The sequence below is a fragment of the Notolabrus celidotus genome, chromosome 5, assembly GCF_009762535.1.
Source record: "Notolabrus celidotus isolate fNotCel1 chromosome 5, fNotCel1.pri, whole genome shotgun sequence".
NCBI classification, from domain to species: domain Eukaryota; kingdom Metazoa; phylum Chordata; class Actinopteri; order Labriformes; family Labridae; genus Notolabrus; species Notolabrus celidotus.
In genome coordinates, this window is record NC_048276.1 from 12,716,303 (window position 1) to 12,735,584 (window position 19,282).

Sequence of the window (19,282 nt, forward strand, 5' to 3'; positions counted from 1 at the left end):
ATCTGAGGATGGATCAAATTTCATGGTCACCTTTAGATATGCATCCAGAGATGTATCACTTTAAATACACTTTTTTAGCTGCCTACTATAGATTAGTTTTCAGCATTGTGTAACTTGATGCCCTTTTCAGTTGTTGTGGAAGCTTCTTAATGAAGAGGGTTGGAGTTTATGTGTAAGTGTGTGCAGACACTTGTGAGATAAAGAAAAAGCTAACAAAATATTTTCTTTATAATCAAGACCTACCTGTTCAAAAAAGCATACAACACATGACCTCTGTCCTCCTGTTTTATTTACCTGTTTTATTTTAGCTTTTATTTTATTTAAAGCGACTTTGAGCATTAAGAAAAATGCTATATAAATCCTATGAATTATTATTATTATGATTTCAATTAGGATTAATATTTATCTAAATAGTGACTACAAAGAGGCCATGCTGTTTCTACATTTTAAAGGGAGTTCCTGCTCCCTCAGGGATGTACATCATGAAGACATCTCAGTTTCTTTTACCTCAATAATAAACATCAAATGTAATACTTCTGCTATTCTGATTATTATCACATGCCCCTACTGTAGACTGCATTACCCAAATTACCCTCATCCATTTAACACTAACTTCTAAACTGTTTGTTGCTCCCTGTAAGTTCATACTTGCAACAGGGTCAGGGATTCCTTAGTTCTATCTTTAACCTAAGTCACAGTGAAGGACACAGTCTTAATTTGCCCCCCCTCCCCTAAAAAAAAATTAAAAAAATCCTGCTGTTGATCAAATCAATGCACACATTTGTTTCAGCTTCATAGAAAGACGACTCCCCCTTTTGGAACCACTTTATTTTAGTAACGGAAGTTTTGAGCCAATGAGAAAAGATTGCCATACTCCTCAACCAATGGGAAGTTCGGATGCTCCAGCTGTCCTAGTAAGCAACACGCTGATTGGATAAAACAGGATAGGAGGTTCCAGTGGGTATAAGTGGATTTGAGGGCTTGGAAGGAAAACAAGGACGCTAGTTAACGTTTTCTCGTTGTTCAAGGTATGAAGTCTTCTTTTTAAAAGTTTACAGACTTTATTCAAGCTGTGTATGATTATATTAATATCGTATTTAGTGTATTTAGCTGAAACTTTCAGGTTGACAGACAGTCAGAGACATTTGTTGGTGGTGGTGGCAGACCTACCAACCAGACTAACTAATAAGTCACCCAACTAACTCGTGTTTCGTCCCCGGTGGTTACCGCCGTCTTTAGTTGAGCCAATACAGCAATCCGACGACAATGAGATGTAACTTACTTGACAGCCTTTCTGTCAATTGTCCTCAGCTACTGACGTTATTTCAAGCTAGTCAGTGTTAACATTAAAGGGTTAGCTTGGCTAGTTAGCTGTAGCCTGCTCCCAATGGAGATGTAGTGACTGATCAGGCAACATGGCCAGGAACATAGCAAAGCTTCGTTCTTGAAGGGGTTCTTTTTGGGACAGTACAAGTATGAAGTCAGGGTAAATGTTAAGAGTGTTTTAATAGATAACAGCCTAATACCTTTGCTAGCAAGCAGGTCGGCTACCTCGTCGTGAACTTAAGTTTCCCCCACATGTATCACTCCTAAGCTTTAAAGGGACTTAGTTCACCTCTCTGACTTCGTGTCCGAGTGATAGCTCAGCGCGCAATACTACAGGAGGAAAGCAGTCTTGTTTCACATCTTTTCATTAACTTATTAATACATCACAACAAGAAAGCAAACAGTTACCAGTAACACAGCTTAAACTGTTCATCCAAAATGGACGCGTGGAGCAGGTGTCTTTCTATATAAATAACCCAGATCAATGTTATTACATCCTTACATTTCCACACACAACTATAGCTGAGAGTCTAAATATAAAAGGACATTGTTCTGTGAGCTAACACAAGGAGGGTATTTTTAGCTTTAATTAGCCTAGTTCTGTGTAAAGCAACAAGTTAGACTTATCATGCAACTGTCACACTTCAGCATGTGACCCCAGCTGGTGTTGAAATATTTTCCATTTACAATTTAACATGTGTCTTTATGTTTGTTTATTTGCACAATTAAAAGAAAATACACACACAAAAAAGAGCAAAGGTAAATAATATACTGAGCAGGAAGAGGCAGCAAACTCAGAGCTTATTTGAAGCTTCCACCCAAATAGTGTTCTAATGTCAACAATTAATAAAAAATATACTTAATTGACACATAAAGACAATAGTTGATATTGAAAATATAATATAACATAACATAAGAATATACAGAATTAACAATTATTTTAAATACAGTTATTACATCAAGAGAATTAAAAAGTACAAAATATGATGTGTATGATATTCTCTACAGTACAATGCTGTACCTTACCTGAAAGTAGTAAAGCCACAGGCTGTGTATGTTTAATAAATTGTAAGTGATGACATGGAGTTAAAGTCTGTTGTTTACCTTCAGGATAAAAGTAAATCATTGTGTATGAACTGAAGCCTGATATACACCGTGTTCCAAATTATTAAGCAAGTTGCATTTTTGCAAATATTTTAAAAACTATGTCAACAGTCGTTTTCAAATTTGTCATGAAGTCAGATAGTGAATATATTTCTTCAACTGTGTGTGGTTAAAATTGTGCTTTTCAATGTACATTGGCGTGTATTTTTAAATAAATGCATAATCTGCAGACATGAGCATGCCAAATTATTATGCAAGTTGGTGATGAGAGCATATAACTTGTGAGAATTAAAAACTTTTTAGGCACCATTTTAAACGTTCTATTGATTGAAAATAATAATATTTACTACAACTGTATTCAAACTTCAACAAAAACAACAGTTTTCTTTACACTTTTCAAGTCACTTTTTTTACCCTGGAACTAGAGACTTTACCCCTGAACTACATGCGTTTCGACCAGAAGAACCAGGGTCTAGATTGAGTTCAGGGGTAGTTAATCTCCCCCTGAAAAGCCCCTGCTTTGGGGTTAGTACTTTTCAAAGGTCCTGGGACTTTTGGCTGAACATAACAGTGTTTGTGGAGTTTACACAGTTGTTGAAACACAGAGAGAGTTCCTGGGAATGCATACTAGTTAAGTTATTTATTAAGATTTCAAAATACTATTTAATATATTTTTTTTCCCCCTTATGTCGCTGGACTGATTTGCACAATCTATCCGGGACTTCAGCCCGCGGTCGAAACGCAGACAACAATGGGGGCTCAGGAACCTTTTAGTTCCAGGGAAAGTAGTTCTGGGGGCTAAAAGACCCCGGAACTCTTGGTCGAAATGCACCTTTTGTATGGCTTTCAAAAGATGCTCTTTTGAGCTGTATTTCTTGCCATTACTGTAAATTATCTCCATTATTATTGAGCACAAGTTCTCAGTCAGGTTGAGATGGGGTAAGCAGGCAGGCCAGTTCATGAGGCGAGTTAACGGTGTAATAGTAAGTGCGTATTTAGACTAGTTATATACAAATGTTAGTATTGATGAATAAATTGCAATTTAATTGAAATGTAAATCTTAGTTGAGGAAACTAATCCTTTTGGCTGTTTAGCTTGTTTTCAGACAGCATGAAGCTGGGGGGAGATTTCCTTGTGGTTTGTTGTAAAAGTGACTTTGTTTTCGTTTCTCTCTGCTGATAAAGCAGCAGATTCAGAACACTTATATGTATGACTAATTGTTAGAAAAGGGTTATCTCTGTTTATAAACTATATGTACTGTAAACTGAAGTGTTTTCTGTTAGTGCAGACATAACTTTTACTTAGAAGTGATGCATTAAAACCTCACATGACAGTGTTTTTTTCCCTCTCTGAGATGAAATGTTTTGTGCTGTTAGGTCTGCTTTCAAGAAAGAAATCCTGATTGTTGACGGAACTTTGTTTTGTGTTTTTGAGGTGTGGTTTGGCGAGGGTATGGAGCACCCTGTACACAGAGGGGAGACGATGCCCATCGGACTGCATGACAGGTTAGTGTCTCATCGTCTCTTATGTCATCAATTTGAATAACTTTATTGAATCCCTTCATCTTGTCACATTTCTCTTTTCTTTTAATCTCACAACTTTGCCAGCAAATACAAAGTTTTTTTCCACATTTATTTAACATTCAAGCTTTTCTTTTCTCAACATGAGATTAACCACAAACAGGAAAATAACTTATTTTAAATATCAAGTATTAAACTGTAAACAGTGCCCCATTTATCAGCACTGATATCGGCCCTGGCTATTAAATGGCTTCCACCTGGAGCAGGAGGTGTTAATCAGGTAATCCCTGATAAGATTATAAGAAAGAAAAGCAATACGGCTGCAATGCTCAATGACCTGTCTTAAGAACGTCTAATAGTCTGAGACTGCTTTCCTACATGAACTCAGAGTAGTGTTTTGGAGAATCGACTCCTACATTGTGCTGAGTATTGATTTCACACAGGTAGCACAGAACAGGATATTATCTGTGTCAGACCCATACTCAACCATTAGAAATCCTCTGTTCATTTAGAGGAAGAAGGGTGGTGTCTGAGGAGAAAAAGACCTGTTGCACTCTCACTCTGAAATGTACAGACAGTGACCTTCTGCATTCACAAAGACTCTCAATTGAACACTACACAGAATTCATGCGAAGCAGCTGGCGCTTGATTCACAGGTGATACAGGCATTTATGTTCTCTCGTAGGACGCCTCTGGGGAAAGTTTGGTTCAGGGTTGCAGTGCGTGTGTGACAGGGAGTCAAGAGCATCAACAACTGGCTTAAAAAATATCCACGCTTTCCTGCCAGAATGCTTCAGATCAGTTTATAAAGAAATGAGATACTGTATATCACTGTGCTTTGCGTTTTATTACCGGTTGCAGCTATCATATACATCACTGTTCCTTATACGCTGTCCATCTTTGTACGGTCGTAGACTCTCTCACTGGCTGTTTTTTTTTTTATAATTCTATTCTTGGACTTCTCCCTACATACTTGTGTGTACACATGTGTAGAAACCTCAGCTGATATGGCCTACGCTCTCAGGACATCATACAGTTGCAGGTCTCGAGAGTCAGAACTGAACTGGGCAAAAAGGCTTTTAAATTTTCCGCCCCGTTTACTTGGAATGATGTGCAGAAGGACTTGAAACGGACACATCTTGTAACTCTGGGGGAACTCAAGTCAATCATAAAAGACAGAGAAACAAGCTCAATTGGATCTTGTGATTGCACTGTGTAATCGTGTAACCATGCGAAACCATGACTGTGTTGTTTTCTGTGCTTGTGTGTTGTGACTTGTTTTGTGCTGCCGTCTTGGCCAGGTCACTCTTGAAAAAGAGGTTTTAAATCTAAATGAGTCTTTTACCTGGTTAAAGAAAGAGAAACAAAGAAAGAACGAACAAACTCATTTGTGTCAGATATCCACATCTGAAAGGGTTGTGGGTTCTTATGTTGGCATATTCCGAACTGTTTGCCGACAGTCCCTCTTTACTGTCACAACCCTCTTTGCCTTTCTTTGTTTTCTAAAGACTGAATCGTTTATTTTCATCCAGCATATTTAGACTCTACTTGATTTGTCTGTCTGCTGTGTTGTTTACTTTTATGTTACATCACTGACTCGTATATTTCTTTTTCACCATTGCCCATGGCAAATTTCCCCATTGGTACTATGAAGTATATCTAATTGAATCTAGGAACCATTATCTGGACTTCCAATGCAGTATCAAACAAAAAAGCTGCAGAAGTCAGTTGTGTTCGCACCATAGACTGCATAACATATGGACGTAGTATCCGTGAAATCACCCATCTGTTTCTGAAGCGCTCTTTTGAGGCCAATCGGCCGCTGGAGCAATATTGCTGCTGTTGAGTTATTGTGACATAAAGAGGTGGGGTTTGAGCCTCCTCGCCAACAGCTACAGTGTTCCCGCCTGCCAATCAAGTCAGCTGTGCCTCTCATTGGAAGACTCTTAATCTAAATACCTTCGAAATTGCCACGTTAGGAAAAAAAAAATTCACCCCCCTACAGTGTGTGCCGATAGAGAAATGAGCTATGCAGACTACACTCGTCTTTTGTACCAGGCTGTAAACATGTTTATTTCTGCTGTAAAGATTGTCTTTTTGAATTGGTGTGTATGTGGTTTCTGGTTCTTCTGGAGCCAGCCTCAAGTGGATCCTCAATGAATTGCAGTTTTTAGCACTTCCGCATTGCACTCATATTTTAAGACCGGAGATTGCCGCTTGGTTCGCACGTCAACAGGACTTTTAGGACCCTACAAACCACACCATAGCACTTGCTATCTCTTTCCAACGGTGATGTATTTTGATTCTGCAGAAGAATAGTTTGAGAACCTGCAGGAGATCTGGGGGTCAGACAGTTAGAGGAGAAAGTGCAGAACCCAACAGCATAAGTTATCAATAACAGATACTTGTACAACCTGTTGCTCACTTTAATTCAGTAAACAAAGAGTGCTTCTCCTACAGGCATTATTTAAAAATAGATTTCTCTATGGGAAGTGTATGATTTAGTTTTAATTGTAGAACTGAGTGTAACAGGTTTGGCGCTGAGCCCATAGGCTTTGACAGAAGGGACAGCATGACCAATGCCCTTGCAGTATGGAGGCAAGGTCATTCTGCCCTTTGCAGTGAAAGCTGGGAGAGAAACTGGTGGAGACGGGGAACTGTAATGTGACAATGTTGTCATAAAGATGGGGCTGTAGGTGATCGAAGAATACACAAGGATCACGTCAGGATCTATGTAAATAAGCTAACTTCCCCAGGGACTCCATACAGCAAATCTGGAAAGTTTTATAAACAACATATAAACAATGTTGCTGTCAGCTGCTTCAATATTTCCTTGCATTCATAATGCCCGAGGGGAGAAATCTGTCAGTGCAGCCATCATAGTACGGGGTTGCGTGGGGTTTGTTTTGTAGGAGAGGTCAGGTGTATGTCATATGCAGGAATATCCCCAACAGACTGGCCATTGTACTGACATGCAGCATATTATGAATCTCACACAAGCACAACTTATCAGGACAAACGCAGCTTTTTAATCCCAACAGGTCAGAACGCAGATTGCTTCATCCACATCTGCTTATCGAGTTTAGAGATATACGCTCTTCTTACACTAGCTTTAACATGCTGACTCTGGCAACAGTTGGCAAAGAAAGGGTGCTGTACCCAAATTTTAATGCTCTTTATTACAGTCTAAAGCTTGACTTCTACCTCACATGACCTCGCATATTTTATAGAATTACAAATCCCATCAGAGGCTGCTGTTTTCTAATCTCTAGCACAATAATCCAACAGATCTAATTGATTTGATGAAAGTGGCGCGAGACCGTAGGCATGACACTTTCTGTTTTCTTCTTTTTCGTGGTACAGCATTAATTGCAGCTCTTTAATATTACATGATACTAGGGTTTAGAATAATGTGAGAGTTGGTGGTAAGCAACTCAATGACCCGAGTGTTAAAGCACCTGTATCCTCTCACCAGGAGGTCAAATAGTTTCAACAACCTCCTCTCCTCAGACCTTTCCACCATCACATGTGCGGGGGCTGCGTCTGACAGTTTCTGTGCTTACAGAAACCAACAATCTGATTCTTGCTGCCATATCATCCTGGGATTTGCCAGCTTTGTGGGGGTGGGGATGTATGCAGCTTTTGAAGTTTTTTGCTCAAGCTTCTTTAGTTTTTTTTTTCTCTTTTTGATTAATCGGCCATCTGTAACCCCTTTTTTAATATGGCCTTACAACAGTCTGAATGAAGCCTTCCTCTCTGGAATAACACAGCCCTGAAGGAGTCCAGGGTGAACCACACACCCAAATTATCTGATTACTCCTGTCTTCCTATTTTAGGGAATGAATTAAAAACAGTTGAGGATACATCTAAAATAAACTTATTTAGGCACAGGTGATTGGACTTATCTAATGAGTTGGTCGCTTTGTGAGTGGAGCTGTCACTCCTCTCATGTTTAAATCACACCTTACATCAAACATCCGTATGTTGTGTTACAGCGTGTTTGTTCAGTGTCTCTCATCTGAAATGTAAAGCAGGCTCAACTTGATCAAGTTTCAGTTGGCAGAGCTATAACCAGTTTGTGCTGTGAATGATGCTAAGGTGAGGGGAAATAGATGATTCTGATTCAGAGCTTTACGTCTTATATTGCGTATAAATACAAGTGGTGGTTGTTGTTTGCTGACTTGTGGCTGTTATGGTAGCTGCTGCATCCCTGTAATGAAGCTCTGCTGTCTATATACCTGTGTACTATTGACATGAGATGAAACCCCACACCATTGTAATACGGGTGTCCCTGTATGTGATTTTACAGTGTTTCAGCATTGCAGAAGCACCAGAGGGGAAACATGTAAGAAAAAGCCCTTTTTCACATAGCTAGTTCAAGGCAGATTATTTACGCCCCTCAAATATCTCACTCATTATATAGATTTAGTGGAGGCGTAACGGTGGGAATATGTCCTCCCTCCGTTTAAGTTTTTTTTAAGTCAGTGAACCAGTGTAGATGGTAGGGCGGAACAGCCCATGTGTGTCTATGTAAAGCTCCGGCTATATATTTACACATCCCGCCCATAGACTGTATAAATAATGGACGTAGTATCCATGACGTCACCCATCTGTTCCTGAGCGCTGTTTTGAAGCCAATCGTCAAGCCAGGCATATTGTGACGTAAAGAGGTGGAGTTTGAGTCTCCTAGCCAACAGCTATGTGTTCCCGTCTGGGAGTCAAGTCAGTCAGGTCCTTATTTGGGCAAAAACTTGTAATCTTAAAATCTTCTGAACTGTCGCGTTAGAAAAAAATTCACCCCCGTACAGTGTGTGACGATAGAGAAATTAGCTACGTAGAGCCAAGACATTTTTTGAACCAGGCTGTAAACATGTTTATTAATTCTACAAAGATTGCCTTTTTCCCATTCATGTCTATGTGGTTTCCGGTGTTTCTGCAGCCAGCCTCAAGGGGATTCTCGATGAATTGCAGTTTATAACACTTGGCTTCACATTTTGAGACTGGAGGTTGCAGCTTGATCCCGCCTCTTGTGCTTACGCAATAACATAACACGCTGTAAAATCACACACTGGGACACCAATATCACACTGGTGCAGGATCAATATTAAAGTAAAATAGTGTAATGACAAAGTGCTGTCGTGTAAATAAAATAAATAAATAAAAGGACTACAGAGGGAGCCACACACACACACACACACACACACACACACACAAACACACAAACACACAAACACACAAACACACACACACACACTGTACTGTAAGTTCTGCCAGCTCTGGCGTTTACAGTACGGTTCTACCTCTGAACCCAGCTCAGCAGCAAAATGTCTTCACTTCACTGATTCAACCTCTATGATGTTTACACACGAGTCAGGCAGTGTAACAGGGACTTTTTAAAGTTGCATAAACATTTTGCAGTGCTGGCTCCTGGGGGGTTAGTTTGACATTTTGTTAACTGATTTTTGTCTGTTCAAAAGCTGTCGGCCCTGTAGATTAGTAATGGCACAGCCTAATAATAAATCCAAACATGATTTAATGAACACCAGGCGTCCACAGGCACATTCTCACCCTGTAAAGTACATTTTATGCTGTATTGATAACTGTCAGTTTGGCCCTGGGAGTTGTATCGCTCCACACTGTGGAGTTTCTGAAATGAGTATTGGCACTTTCTAGCAGTAAGCAAAAGTCCTTAAACATGAATGTGCTTGCTGAACTGTATTGGTCCACATTTATGGCTTTTTATTGAATATGGGAAAGCTGACTACTTGTGGATGCACCGTGGAATGCTCTAGAATAGTTAAAGTTTCTCTTGCTGTCTTTCATGTTTAGCCATCAACACAGCTGTTTCAGAAATGAAAGCGCTGATATCTTAATAAGACATTTACAGAATTATCTGTGAATTTTTGCTTTTGAGTCCAAGTTTGAAATATTTGAATACTAAAAGATAAGCCAGTTTTTAAATCTGTAGCACCATTACCTCCTCTAGAGAAATGATAAGGCTAAAGTGCTCCTATCTACGGTGGCCCTGAAGGACATAACAAATTTACAAAAGATAAAAAACATTTTTACATTTTATAAAACAAAATTATATCAGCAAAACACTTTAACCAAGGCAGAAACAAATGTATATTTGTTCTGTTCTTGGTAAGTGTTTTTTTGATTTTGTAATTTTGTTTTATAAAATGTAAAAAAAAATCCAAAATGTAAATTTGTCTCCAACTTTGTAAAAGTGTTTCATCTTTTGTAAATTTGTTTTGTCCTTCAGGGCCACCATACCTATCTCTTAAAACAAATAAACAGCTACACACAGAACCCACCAACAATGCCTCATCTTGATGCATAAAAAGTAACAGGGCAAGATTAAAAATGTGGCGTTATTGAACAGTGGAAACATCCCTTCTTGCATATTTTATTTAAGTATAACTGCAAACTAAAATCACATAGTGACTTCCTAAAAGCTCATTGTAAACACTTAGTTTAAGCATATGGACTCTATTTAAAGTAATGAAATTGTATGAATTTGGTGATGGTATTTTCTCTTCCTCCTTTATCTCTCTGAAGTCTTCTCAAAGCAAGCCCAGAACTGTAATCACCGCTCCTCTAACAAGGTGGCACTGTTGCTTAGCTACTGAGCTATACACAAACCCTGAAAGGGTGATGGGAAGGCTGGGCTTCCTCCCCCTCCTTCCACAAGACAACCGTGAATGCAGCAGGGCAAGTAGTTGCGTTGGATGCAATCTATTGGCTTCTCAGCGCTGCCGCTAAAGTCACAACCCTGACGGTAGCCTGCACTGCCTCTGCCAGTGTATTTCTGTAGCTGCTGCTGCTGCTGTTGCTGCCGCTGCTGCCACTGCTGCTCTCCCTCCCCCTTAAATGGTGTGGGCAGAGTGGGATGGAAGACTGCATTGGAAACCTTTTCATGGAAATGGTCTTTGCTGTTGGTGTTTCTGTAGCACCATTCTGGTGACAACAACATGCCGTTAAAATGGAAAAGCGGTTCTCCTGTCAGCTGGAAATTCCCAGTGCCAGTCCTTAAGACATCCAGGTCCTCACCCCTTTCGCCTGCCTACATGTGAGTAAAACCTCAATACCATTCAGATATTTCTTTGTGCTTTAAATATGGAGATGAATGTGTTTGCCTCTCAGTTTGGGATATTGAATCAGTTTTTGTAAATGATTGTGTTGTAGATATTTTTTGTTGCAGCTCTAATTAGACAGAACTTGATTTGTGGGTTGTAGTGTGTCAAGAGATTTGCCTTGTCCAGCAGGCATTTCATGGTTCGCTGGCAGAATGCTCTGCTTTCTGGTTGAGAACTCATTTTGCCGCTAGTCTGGACATGGCAAGCCGCACATCCCCGGCTCCTGCCCTCTCCCTGTGGCTATGTTTATTTGGGAACAGGGACTCAGCAGCTTGGGAGGAGCCTGCCTTTGTCAGGATGTCTGGCGTGCCCTGGTTTAGAAGCTATTGTCATCTGCTACTGTTCAGGAGGGGGGAGGGTAGCATGGAAGTGCTTTTCACAGCCTCTCGCCATCCTCCCTCTTTTACCCCCTTTTTCCCGAGCTCTACTGAAATGAACAAGTGTCGGGGTTTGACTTTTGGACAGCAACATGACCTATAGGGAACGAGAACCAAAATCTTGAACCCCAAGCACACATGCACGGTTTAAATGCAAAGCTACGCTAGCCTAAAGGTAGTTTCATAGGCTAACAAGGCTTTCTTGGATGTTTTTTTTATTATGGATGTATGCAGACTCCAGTAATCAGGAGCTTACAATCAATATGAGCTTAAGAGCTGATTTGTTTCTAGTTTTACTTGTTAATTTTGAACATTACAGTGAGGTAAACACATCCTCTAACCTATGTTTTTTGCACATTTCCTTTTAAATGAAAAGTGGTGACAAAATCTAAATGTACAAAATGTGTCTGTACATTGACCTCACAGTCTTACCATCCAGGTAACCTGCAGAAATCTTGACTAAACAGTGTCACTTTGTCCGCTGTGAACAAAAAGACATGATTAATGCTTCAGTATTGGCGCTATTGACTAGCAATCATTATTTTAATCTTGATTTAATCACCGTCATTTGGCTTGACCAACCTGCTTCTCTCACACACACACACACACACACACACACACACACACACACACACACACACACACACACACACACACACACACACACACACACACACACACACACACACACACACACACACACACACACACTCGGTGTCTCACAAATTCCCACCTGGAAGCCGTCCAGTGCACCCACAGTCTTATCAGTTGGACACAGAAGCTCCACTGGAGCAGTTTGGGGGTTAAGGGCTTGCTCAAGGGCACCTTAATAGCTTTATAGGAGCTAGCTCTGGTTTCTCACTCTCTCATCCAGTTTTATCCAAACTGTCACACAGCCAATCATTCAGCCATCAAAGCTTTAATAGGGATCTTGGATTGAAAAATAAAAAAAAAAAAAATTTAGGCTTCACTGTTTAGTGAAATAAATGAGAAACATGAACTGAATGTACACAATCTATGTAGGAGTCTGTCTGTAAATACATTCAGTGGCACCTCTATGGTGGTGCTGGCTTGTTTGGAGTGGTGGTATATATGCAGAAAACACACGAGAGGGAGCACAGATGCAAAAGATGTATTCCTCTTATTTAGTTTGCTTTTTCATCACACAAACCTTCTGAAGTATTTTTATAACGCAGCAAATGTTTGTCTAACCTCTGTTTGAATATTCACAGTGCTGCTATCGGCTGTATGCCTCAGTGTAGTTCCCCTTATCACTTTCTATCTCTGGATATTTCGTCTTAATGGATAATCTTTTCTATGAGTATAATTTCGCCTAAGTGGCAGTTTATTTCATAACTGCACTTGTTTTGAAAGACATCATGCTGTCAGAGCTTTATGTGACTCAACTGTTGCTCAGTATTATCATTATAGAAAGTGCTGCTGTGTCGTCTTGTTGCTGCATTAATCAAGACCCAGTCACAGACTTTATGCATTGTTTATGCAAAGCATTTTTTTTTTTAATTTTACAATGAATATCATTTGAAAGAAAAGGGAGCTGTCACACCAGCATGTCAGCTTGTCTTCTAGAGGACTGTGTTGACTCTGACAGTGCATGCGAGAAAGCACGCAGACTGTGCTTGCGTGTCTCCATGGAAGATTGTGTCCACACACTGGCAAGTGAAGTCTTGAGACTCCACCTTACTCTGCCCAGTGTGGCTCTGCCCCACCTTACCACGTACTATTTTAAAACGTGTATAATGTGAGCTGTGTTTTTAGGCAAGCTGATATTGGGCCCCCAATTATAGGTTAGTCTGTGGTCAGGGAGAAATCACTCTTTATAGGCTCTTTGAGCCGTGCCTCTGTCTGTTTGGCTTTGAGACATTTTTAACTCGGTGTGCTAGGCAAGGCAAGGCAAGGCAAGGCAAGGCAGCTTTATTTTTATAGCGCATTTCATACACGAGGGCAACTCAATGTGCTTTACATTAAAACATTAAAAGCATTGGAAACATTCAGACAAGCATAAAAGAGCGCAATTAAAATGACAAATATAATAAAACAGAAAAGAAAAGGATAATTAGAAATATATTGAAAGTAAATTTAGAATTTGCATTTAAAGCGAGTTAGAATAAGCTAAGATAGGAAGGCAGTGGCAAATAAAGTCTTGATCTTTGATTTAAAAGAGGTGAGAGTTGGAGCGGACCTACAGCTTTCAGGGAGTTTGTTCCAGATATTTCTTTATTTCTTTATTTATTAGGATCCCCATTAGCTTCCACATTGTGATTCCTAGTCTTCCTGGGGTCCACACAACAAAACTAAAACAAGAAAAACAATTATTCAAAATCACACAATATCCATAGAACACAGATGCAATAGCAGCCACTTATAAAAATCAAGAATAAAAATGAAAAATAAACTAAGTATCTGAGTAAATAAACGATGAGTAGCATTAAACTACAAAATAATCGAAACAAAAACAAAATTGTCACAAACACGTGGCACTATAAACTAATTAAACAAAGACTTTCAAAACAGTGATTACATAATAACGTCTATGAGGAATTCATCAAGTGACTTTTTAAAAGAAAATCTGTTTTTGATCATTCTCATGTGGTGCATAATGACTAAACGCTGCTTCACCATGTTCCATTCTGACTCTCGGGACCAAAAGCAGACCAGTACCTGATGACCTCAGAGGTTGAGATGGTTCATAAAGTAGCAGCAGATCAGCGATGTAATAATCTATGTATATCCAAAACAGCGAAATGATGGACATATGCGCTTAATAAGTTATTAAGATTATATTTTTTGCACATTAACAACCCAAATCTATTTATAGACTGGTAAACTCCATGCGGTGCAGATTTCATGCTAGCAAAGACTGGTTAAAGTTCACAGTCAGTATGGTTCATGGAATAATCTTCAGCTCAGTGCGTCATCTGGTTTATCTTTCTTCTCACAAAATGTCTTTGAAATAAATGTCACCCCTCATCTCACATTGGTTTAGTACTAAGCACTTAATATGTGTGACTGCTGTCTTTAGTAATCACCTCTTGGAGGCGTCACAGTGGGCCAGCAGCCTCAGCTGCAGCAAAGCGTGTTCGATTCCACTCAGGGACCTCTAGCATATGTCGGACCCGTTTCTCCTCTCCCCATGTTCCCTTTCTGTCTGCTGTTGTCTGTCTGCTGCTGTCCCATTGTTTCCACTCATTTGTTTTTTTTGTGTTTGAAAGAAAAACAGTTTAAAACTTCTCTCAGCATGCCCGCTGCTTTTAGACTTTATAAGAAACCACCAAGTCTGTAAAATGTCTCCAGTGATGCAGACTGTATCTGAAGCCAGTGTGACCATATTGAGCTCAGTACAGATTGTGCAGCTATATGAGTAAAATGAAAGCTTTGAAAGTCACATATTCTCATGAATGTTGGATGCTTCACATGTCTCATGTGGCTGTCAGATCCTTCTGCGTCTGCTGAATGGCCTCCTGTACTCCTGCCGTGAGATCCTGAAGCCCTCCTTTAGTTTACATACATATCTCTGAAACATAACTCATTGGTGACTACGACTCCATCTATGTCAAAACAAACTGAACAGAGTTTATTTGTCATGTGGCATCAAACTGAGCAAAAGCTGGGTGTACGCCGGAGGATTTCCATTCACTCTGACTTTGAACACCAACTTTCACTGACAAAAAAGACATTTTTCATGGTTAAAAATACATAAAACAGTAGAATGATCCTCCAGGGTCCCACCAGATATATCGCAGTGTGATTTGTGTTAATTGGACTCATTCAGGGATGATATGCCAGCAGAGATGTTAAAACTACAGTGCTGCTCTCAGCCAGAATATTATATGATTCTACTCTTACAGTGCAACTACAGTCAGATCACACATTCACACATTAATGAATCATAACAGGAGACTTTCAAAGAAGTTGAACATGTTAAAATTAATCCAAACTGATGGGATGCACATTTGAAAATGTAGCGTCCATGTGTATTAGGGTTGCTGTCACAGTGACAGGGCTGTTGTTGGTTTCTCCATTTTGATTGAAGGCAGAGAATCATCCAGTGTGCTACATCAGCTAAAAAAAGAGCTGAACTGAAACAGCATTCAAACTCTGCACTGTAGTGTGTTCCTAAGCTCCTGTAGCGGTATGGTGCCATTTCTTGTATCTTTAAATGCTTAATCTTCTTAAGATCTATACAATTAAGTGGCTTTTGAAAGTTCATCTCATCATGCTGCTGCTGTTTTAGTTTTCATGGTATGTATCTACCAAGAGGTAACCTCCAGCCGCAAGAATTGAAGCCAATGCGGAAGTGTTAAAAACTGCAGTGTCCGCTTGAGGCTGGCTCCGGAAGTATCGGAAACCACATACACACCAATTCAAAAAAGACGATCTTTACAGCAGAAATAAACATGTTTACAGCCTGGTACAAAAGACGAGTGTAGTCTAGATTGCCCATTTCTCAATCAGCACACACTGTACGTTCAGGGCGTAAACTTTTTAATAAAGCAGCATTTTCAAAGATATTTCAAGTCTTCCAATGAGAGGCACAGCTGACTTGATTGACAGGCGGGAACACTGTAGCTGTTGGCTAGGAGACTCAAAGCCCGCCTCTTTACGTCACACTAACTTGACGGCAATAAGGTTGAGTTCAGCATTTCCAATATGGCTCCCGCCGAAGATTGGCCATAAAACAGCGCTTCAGAAACAGATAGGTGACATCAAGGATACTACGTCCATTATTTATACATTCTATGGTATCAACCAAGCGGCAACCTCCGGTCTAAAAATATGAGTCCAATGCGCAAGTGCTAAAAACTGCAGTTCATTAAAGATCCACTTGAGGCTGGCTCCAGAAGTATCGGAAACCACATACAAACCAATTCAAAAGGACGATCTTTACAGCAGAAATAAAAATGTTTACAGCCTTGTACAAAGATGAGTGTAGTCTGGACAGCTAATTTCTTGATCGTCTCACACTGCGCGGGGTTGAATTTTTTCAAGACGCAGCAATTTTGAAGATTTTGAGATTACGAGTCTTCCAATGTGAGGCACAACTGACTTTATTGGTAGGCGGGAACACTGCAGCTGTTGGCTAGGAGGCTCAAAGCTCACCTCTTTACCTCACACTGGCTCGACAGCAGCAATATGGCTCCCTACGACGATTGGCCTCAAAACAGCACTTCAGAAACAGATGGGTGACGTCACGGACACTACGTCCATTAATTATACAGTCTATGGTATCAACATACAATTTGATGCAAAAAATTCTGTTTACTTAAAGCCTGCTTTAAGAAAAGTGAAGATGTCAAAGATCGAATGATGTAATGACGCAAAAAGAGGTTGTCTTGAATTACTGCATCAGAAATAACGCCAGTCCCCAGCTATCACAGATTTGATTGGAAGGTAATAATGCAAAAATGTTATCCTATAGCAGCCTGCAGTTGGTCTGTGTTTATGAAAACAAAGTGAGTTATCTGCTCCTTAAATGCAACACTAGATGGCCACTGTTAATGATAAATAACATCATATGTGTTGCAAATTTGAGATAATCCTTCTGATCTGTTTACTTAATAAACCTGAGGATATCAAAGTACTCTCCTTCAGTTTGCTGAAGTCTTTATGTGCCACCATCGTGTCACTTTTTTGATATCAGCATGTGTGTGTGTGTGAATTTTCTGGAGCACCCAATCAGCAATCAGCTTAGATCCATAATGTGCTTAGCTGTTGTGAAAATATAAAAAAAATCTTGAGAGAACTGTTGTGGAGCTTTTAATTTACCCTGCCCTGCTAAATGGACATTTAGTTCTTGCTGACTTGTGGTCGTTTTGTACAAAATGCAACAGCCACCCAGGGATCATTTATTTTCTCTGAAAGGCCAGAAGAGAGGCACAAGCAGGCAGACAGGCAGGCAGGCAGGCAGTCTGGCTGGCAGAGCATCAAGTTAGTTCAGTCAGGTGAAACTGTCATGTCTTTGTGAGATATATACACACACACTTGCCCACTTAAAAATATATATTCTATTCTGTTCTACTTTCCCTCTTAAAACTTAACATCGGTCAACTGTGTGGTGAGAATATCCATGTCATCCAGAGGATTACATTACATCAGACAAAAACAACAAAACCTCTCCATGCATCGCAGGATCTTGATTGACTTCCCTCGCTGGATGCATCAAGTCAGATTTACTCTGCTCCTGTCCAGTTGTCAGAAGGGGTGCAGAAGAAGAACAACAACGGACAACTTCTGACTGCCAAAAATAAGCGTGACTTGTAAAATTAATAATAGCGCTTGCCTGCCTGCCCCGGAGAAATCCGCAGGGCAGCTGGACAAATCCAGACAAGCGTTACAGTCGAGCCCTGAGAGAACGCTGGTCCAAGAAATCTGTTATTGCAGGTTTGAAGACTGGATTTGAAAAACAAATCTGTATCCAGTCTGCAGTGAAGGTTCCCAAAAGTCCCGTTCAATTAGAGCACTCTGATGCCTGATGTTTGATCTCTATCAGCAGGTGAGGTTAGAACTACTGCATCTTTTACATTTTGATGCTTGCTCTTAGACTCTTTCATACTGCTCCAGCTTTCTTTGTTTGCATAGTTGTATATGGTAAAGTCACAGCTTGTAATTCACCACACTGAGTGCATATCTCTTTCCTTTGTGTTTGGAGTCTGCACTCAGTCCTTGGGTGAGCATCTCCTGCTAAGCCTACATATGCAGAATAACTCTTTATCTATATCTACCCCAGAGTTCAGCACATTGTGTAGCTGTTTCTGTAAAAAAAAAAAGTCACAAATTAGTCTTTTTCTGTCTGTAGTTGTCCTTTTTTTGGTTTCAACAGACTCAGCTTGGTCGTGTTCCTGCTTACAGCATCCTTCAGGTTGATTAAGCATTTGGTACATGTTGACAGATTGTCTGCTCCACCCACACGCGAACACTTTGTGAAGCGTGTTTGGCTTAACTTGTGCTCGCTTGTGGTGTGCATTGAAACTGTGCTTTTTTTAAAACTTGATTTGAAGCACTCATTTATTCCCCTGCCTGATTTAATGAAAACCTTGACCTTAAAGTGCTCTTTGATTATAAAATGTAATTACAGACTCATTACAGCATACACATCGCTAAGATTATTAGCCTTGATTGGAGCAATTATCCAGACACCGTGGATAGTTTATTCTGGACAGAGTGAGATACAAATAATTTGGAAACATACACATGCTGTTCAGCTGAATGTGAGGAGACTATTGCAGATTCAATACACTGAGGCGACATAACCACTAAACATATTATATGCTGACTGAGAGAACATTGTCATGAAACTGAGTGTTTTTTCAGTTTTTGTAGGTTTTCATGGAACCCTTTTTTATTTTTTTTCAAGAGCTGGGCGATATTGAAAAAGATGTTATCACGATACAATTCTTCATATCAGTCGATATCGATAATTACGTATTACAATCTAAATATGAATTCATTTCATTTAAATTTGAAGGCAGATTTTTATTATTATTTTTTTTTAAGTTGTATTTTTTGTGCTTTTTGCCTTTTATTCCATAGAACAGCTGAAGAGAGACAGGAAATATGGGGAGTAGAGAGTGGGGTAAGACAAGCAGGAAATGGTCGACCGGTTGGGAATCGAACCGGAGACCCCTGCGATGAGGACTGTAGCCTCTGTATGTGGGGTGCTTAGACCACCAGCACCCCTGAAGGCAGATTTTTGCCCCTGAGTGAAAGTTGAAGACAGTTTGTTAGCTTGTATCTGGATTTAGTTCTCAGATAAGCTTCTTGAATCCCTCATTTCTGATGGTGCTAACAGGAAGCAGGT

General features: G+C 39.9%; 1 protein-coding gene across 1 annotated transcript in view; it reads left to right on the plus strand.

Moving 5' to 3' along the window:
- The first annotated feature begins 931 nt into the window (after positions 1-931).
- The window catches only part of klhl13 (kelch-like family member 13), a 54,111-nt gene continuing 35,760 nt past the window's right edge, over positions 932-19,282 (plus strand). The window contains exons 1-2 of the mRNA XM_034683507.1: positions 932-1,028; positions 3,865-3,935. Coding sequence (XP_034539398.1) covers positions 3,883-3,935 — 53 coding nt within the window. The 5' untranslated portion in view covers positions 932-1,028; positions 3,865-3,882. The remainder of the gene's footprint in view (positions 1,029-3,864; positions 3,936-19,282) is intronic.